At 42.6% G+C, this 6,000-nt stretch overlaps 1 protein-coding gene across 2 annotated transcripts in view; it reads left to right on the top strand.

Moving 5' to 3' along the window:
• UBE2F (ubiquitin conjugating enzyme E2 F (putative)) overlaps positions 1-6,000 on the top strand; it is a 71,761-nt gene that overhangs the window by 19,680 nt on the left and 46,081 nt on the right. For both annotated transcript variants that reach the window (XM_021399790.1, XM_021399789.1), the window contains one exon: positions 4,552-4,619. In XM_021399790.1, the coding sequence (XP_021255465.1) occupies positions 4,552-4,619 (68 nt within the window). The remainder of the gene's footprint in view (positions 1-4,551; positions 4,620-6,000) is intronic.

The following is a 6,000-nucleotide window of genomic DNA, read 5'->3' as shown; positions in this document are numbered from 1 at the left end:
GTTTCCTCCATACAACTTTCCAGCCACTCTGCCCCAAGCCTGTAGCACTGCCTGGGGTTGTTGCGGCCAAAGTGCAGGACCCGGCACTTGGTCTTGTTGAACTTCATCCTGTTGGCTTCAGCCCAGAGATCCAGCCTGTCCAGATCTCTCTGTAGGGCCTCTCTACCCCCAGGCAGATCGACGCTTCCTGCCAGCTTGGTGTCGTCTGCAAACTTACTGAGGGTGCTCTCAATGCCCTCATCCAGGTCATCAATAAAGATATTGAAGAGGACAGGCCCCAGCACCGACCCCTGGGGAACACCACTCGTGTCCGGTCACCAGCTGGATTTGACTCCATTCACCACCACTCTCTGGGCCCGGCCTTCCAGCCAGCTCCTCACCCAGCAAAGGGTGTACCTGTCCAAGCCACAGGCTGCTGGTTTCTCCAGGAGAATACTGTGGGAGACAGTGTCAAAGGCTTTGCTGAAGTCTAGGTAGACCACATCAACAGCCTTTCTCTCATCCACCAGTCGGGTCACTCGATTGTAGAAGGAGATCAGGTTGGTCAGGCAGGACCTGCCCTTCACAAACCCATGCTGGCTGGGCCTGATCCCCTGGTTGTCCTGCAAATGCCGCGTGATCTCCCTCAGGACAATCTGCTCCATAACCTTCCCCAGCACCAGGGAAGTGTTTCTTGTTGTTCTTGACCTCCCTTTCCAGATTTAATTCCATGTGGGTCTTACCCTTCCTCATTTCCTCCCTGCATGCTCTGACAGCGTTACTGTATTTCTCCCAAGTGGCCAGATGCCTATTCTACATTCCATAGACTTTCTTCTTCCATTTGAGTTTTTCCATGTTCCATGTTTTCCTTGATTGTCCATACAGGTCTCCTGCCACCTTTGTCTGATTTCTTACTCTTAGGTTTATACTGATCTTCAGTTTGGAAGAAGTGTTGCTTGAATGTCAACCAGTTCTCTTGGGCCCCCTGACCTTCCAATTCTCTAGCCCATGGGATACCTCCAAGTAGGTCATTGAAGAGGTCAGTTTGGCTCTCCTGAAGTCTAGGGCTGCAGTCCTATTTATTGCTTTGTTTCTTTGATGTAAGACCCTGAACTCCACTGTCTCATGTTTGCTGCATCCAAGTTTGTTCCCAGCTTTCACATTCCCAAACAGTCTGTCCTTGTTTGTAAGAAGGTCTGGCAGCACGCCTGTCCTTGTTGGCTTCTCCACTACCTGCCTCAGAAAGTTATCTGCTACATACTGCAGGAACCTCCTGGATTGTATGTGCCTGGTGGTGCTGCTTTTCCAGCAAATGTCAAGGTGATTGAATTTATAAATGTAGAGGAATATTTGTTTTAATTAAAAAAAAAAAATAAGAGCATGGGAGAAGTGTCTTGCTCTTCTTATTTGGCAAATATGCTCTTGCTTGTTTTATAGTAGAAGCAACAGAGTACCCAGTTTTTGGTTAGTGCTAGCATGAGTTGATGTTAAAGTAAACCAGAAAAATAAAATGAGAATTTAGAAGTTGTAATGTAGGATAGTGTAGGATAGTGATGAATATTGATTTCTCTATGAGGGATGCTTGATCATGTAAGCATGTGAAAATGACCTGCAGTGTGAAATGCCATGTCTGGAGTGCTCCAGGTCTTGCAGAGATTTCTCAGGCTTGCGTAGAACACAGGAAAATAAAGAAAATGAAAGTAATACAATAGAAATTTCTTGTGGCCTGTGAAACTGCTAATATGTGGTTAGGAAGTGCTTGAGCTAATCTAAAACAAGTTTTTGCTAAGGAAAAGGAATGTTCTTTCATTGTCTGGTCCTGCTGTACCTCTTGCACTAATTCTAGTGCTCATTTCACCCATTTGTACACCAGCTTGTCTCACTAATCCTGCAGGATGCACTGCGCTCTTTTTGCCATGATGATTTCATACAGCTTTGTCTGATTTCCACCTGCATGTGGTTTCTGAGATTTCCTGCCTTGGCTGGGTAGATGTGGAGCTGCCCTGAACTGTGTCTGCCTGATGGTGAAGAGGTGGAGAAAGTGAAGAGCAATTCTTCAGCTTTTTTTTCCTCGTGTATTTTTTGAGCAGTGCCAACAGTGATCTTGCTGCCTATGCTGTTAAATGAGTCCCAACCTAAATGTTCCTGAAGGTGGAGACTGTGCCTGGTGTTTTCAGCGTGCAGAGATGCAGAGCATGGCTTTTCTCTTGCTGTTCAGCTGGCAGTGCTCTGACAACCTTCTGGCAAGCTGTCTTTCCCTGGAGCTGTTTTTGAGTATTTTTTTTGACAATTGGATTACAGTGAAGATTGATTAAATCTGAGGATTTTCTTTGACATAAGACACATGTAGACATACCTATTCTGTATTAGCAGGGGTGGAACATGGAGGGCTGCTGTGTGCTACACTCCAAAGCCACAGAATCCAGGAACTATTGAAATTAAGCCAGTGAAAAATAACTTTCTGCTGCTGGGCTTCATGATCAGCCTTCATGGTGGTGCTGCTTCTCCTTTACCTTGCATCAGCCTTATTTCTCCCTGTGCAAACACGTGTGTTGTGTGTGATAGCTTCTCATGGAATCATGGAATTGTTAAGGTTGGAAAGGACCTCTAAGATCATTTAGTCCAACTAACACCCCCAGGTTGTTTTCCTCCATCCAGCTTTCCAGCCACTCTGCCCCAAGTCTGTAGCATTACATGGGGTTGTTGTGACTGAAGTGCAGGGCTTGGCTTATGGTCTTGTTGAACCTCATCCATTGGCTTCAGCCTATCCAGATCCCACTGCAGAACCTTCTTACTCTCAGGCTGATCAACACTTTCACATGACTTGGTGTCATTTGCAAACTTACTAAAGGTGCATTCAATCCCCTTGTCCAGATCAATAAAGATATGTTGAGAAGTAGTAGCTTGATAAGTGCTTGTGAACCAGAGAGCCCCGAAGAAGCTGAGGGAAGACTGATCTAAGTGGTTAGTACTATGGCAGACACTGAAGAGGTGGTGGTGTTTGTTTTACTCTACTCAGTGAAAGACCTGTGTATGCATTTCTTCCAACTGTGATTTTTACAAGGAATGGCATCAATGCTTGGAAATAGTGAGGATTCCTGCATCTTGATTAAGTAGTGATTACATCGTGCTGAGTGGTGGATAAAGTGTAGTCAGCTGCATCCTGCAGGGTTGCTCAGTGGTGACTGTGCTGTTTGAGCTCCAGGTGGAGCGTTGAACTATTTTTATAATCATCCTTTCTTGAAACAACGTCTTGCTTTGAGCATCTGGCAAATTTGACAGGGAGCAATTTCATTGAAAGGATATTGGTGTAACTCACCTTTATATATTTGATTCTTCAGAAATGTTTTGCTTTACTGATTTTTATCTCCAGTACATTTGGAAACAAAATATAAATGCTTGACTTGCGTGGTTTTTTCCATAAAAAACAGTGCATGTACAGTTACGTGCTGATGAAGCACAGCAGCATGCCTGAGAGTTCTGCTTAATAAATTAAATGCATTTCAAAATTGAATTGGAAATGAAGGATGTATTTGAAAAATGCGTGCTCTCAGCAGGCTATTAAAGTGAGATTTGCACTGGCTAAGGCTTGCAGTTCCGTGCAGGTGTCTGTGGGATGACCAAAGGTTTGGGTAGGTTGGGTACTGGAAACCAGCAGTTGCAGAATGGAGGCAGCCATAAACCTGTATGGAATGGGAAAGATCAACCGTGCTCCGCTTCTGTACTCTCGTAGCATTACATCTGGGAGAGGGGCAGGTCCAGAAGGCATCATGTTATCCTAATGGGAATTTGGTGATGTGTAGTAGAAGAGCTAGAAACTTTTTGGAAGCTAGACATATAATAAGAAGCGTCTCTTCTTCATCTTTCTCTAAACCACAGATTGCCTTCCTTGAAATGCTGTTTTTAAAAATTGCGTATTAAATAAATAGTCATATGAGGATAACCAACCTTTTCTGACTATCGGTTCTTTGCTATGGCTGCACGATGTGATGCAGACAGCAAGAATAATGACAAAACTGTGTAGTTGCAATGCCAGACAGACATGTATCAGATTGCTTGCAAGCATTTCAGCATCCAAGCACAGCCATCTCAGGAATTACAGCCTGTTATCTATTATCTCTGGTTACATGCAACTAGATACATTCAGAATTCATATTTTACAATTTAGCACTTCTAATAATTCAGCATTGGATCTCAGGTTGACAGAAAAGCTGGCAGATTTTCCGAACTGATTCATTACCCATGGTGGGATAATTGTCAGTCAAAAGACCTGACTTGCTTTTTTGTTGTAGTACACTCTGAAGCATGCTCTTGCACACTGTTATTCCTGCTGCGATAGTAATAGCTAGTGCAAGTCTGAGGGTGCTGTGGTTGAGAAGGATTTAGTGTGCATTAGCAGCAAGGTGTATAACTCTTTGGAGTAGGAGGCAGCTAGTACTTTGGTGTTTAGGTATTTGGTGATGATCTGAGGTTGTTACTTGAATCTGAGTAATGACAGATATTTGTATTACATGGCATCGGTTATTTTCTCAAAGTCAACTATTTTAATATTTGTGTTTTTTTCTTAACTAGATGAGGGCTATTACCAAGGTGGAAAATTTCAGTTTGAAATTGAAGTTCCTGATGCCTACAATATGGTGGTAAGTATTTTGTCATTAATCTAGAGGTGGTTACATTTCCTTTCCATGTAATAGGACTTCAGAGGGAAGCTGGCATTGAGTCTGAGAAAGGGTCTTCTCTCTCTAGAAGAGAGAATTATACAACTGAAGAGAAAGGAGAAGTCTTTGCTTTTTATTTTTATGGGGCCATCAACTTGTGCTTATAGTTCTGGTATTGGCCTGTGATGTTTAATTCCCTTTCGGAGTGTGCAGTAGAAGACATGGAAAGTGCAGAGATGGTGGCAAGTGGCCTCCTTTGGTGCACTCCACTAGTTCTGCTGCTTGTCTCTCAGGCTGCTTAAGTATCTATAAAAGTACCTATTTCAGTGGTTATTAAGCAAACAGCTTTCCAGAGGACATCCCAATGATTGCTTTTTCTTATTATAGACAAATAGAACACTCCAAAGAACTTGCCCTTTTTGAACATGAGAAACATTATTGCATGGTTTTACTCTACTAAAATTACAGATTGAGGCAAGAGAGGAGGAGGTGCAATTACAATAAAAATAACTTCAGACATTATTTTCGGAGTTCAGCAATCTGTAGAAAAAAGTAAACTCCAAAAATGGAAAACAGGTGGGGCATATGTCTGGTTCTCATGAATTACTCTTGGTCTTCTGCGTTCTGGTGATGTGTGGGGAAATTACATTCATTTGAGCATTTAAATTGCAGTAATTGCATGCAGAGATATGAATTGCAGGAAGAAGGAAGCCTCACTTTTATTTTGAACGCTTTTGATTTTTCTTGCTTTCACAGCTTTTTTTTTTTTAACATCTTTTCTATTTTCTGACATTTGGTGTTAATATTTGAGGTCTTCTTTCAGAGAGGCTGAATCATAGAATTGCTCAGGTTGGAAAGGACCTTCAAGATCATCAAGACCTTCAAGATCATCAGGATCTTGAAGAATGAGTAGGAGAGGATAGCAGAGAAATGTGTCTGAGAAGACCTTTGACTTGGGTTTCAAATGCACCAAGCCTAAATTCAGTGTCATATATGTGCAGTGGCTGCAGTCACGGCACTGTTTTTATATGCGCTATATATACACACACAAAGGAGGAGCAGCAGTCTGGAATGGGATGGCCTGAATTCTCAGACTGAGCTCAGAATACTCCAGTGAGGTAGAAAAGTTATGTCTCTGGGAGCAGGGGAACTGGGCTGGCATTCCAGAACTTACCTTCACAAGTTCCCTAACGTTCCTGGTACTTAGAATCAAGGTGACACACACTATATTGTATAAAAAGTTATTGCTTGTGGAAAACCATAGTATTTCTGAATCAGCTTTGAATTTTCCTGCTCAGTTTTCCAGCATCATGCTGTCCTTACGTAATGTTGGTCAAGAGAGATGAACAATGCTTAACAATAT

This window comes from Numida meleagris, chromosome 5 (assembly GCF_002078875.1).
Source record: "Numida meleagris isolate 19003 breed g44 Domestic line chromosome 5, NumMel1.0, whole genome shotgun sequence".
In the NCBI taxonomy this organism is placed as follows: Eukaryota; Metazoa; Chordata; class Aves; order Galliformes; family Numididae; genus Numida; species Numida meleagris.
The sequence above is the reverse complement of the archived record's forward strand: the minus strand, read 5'-3'. Positions and strand labels throughout refer to the sequence as shown.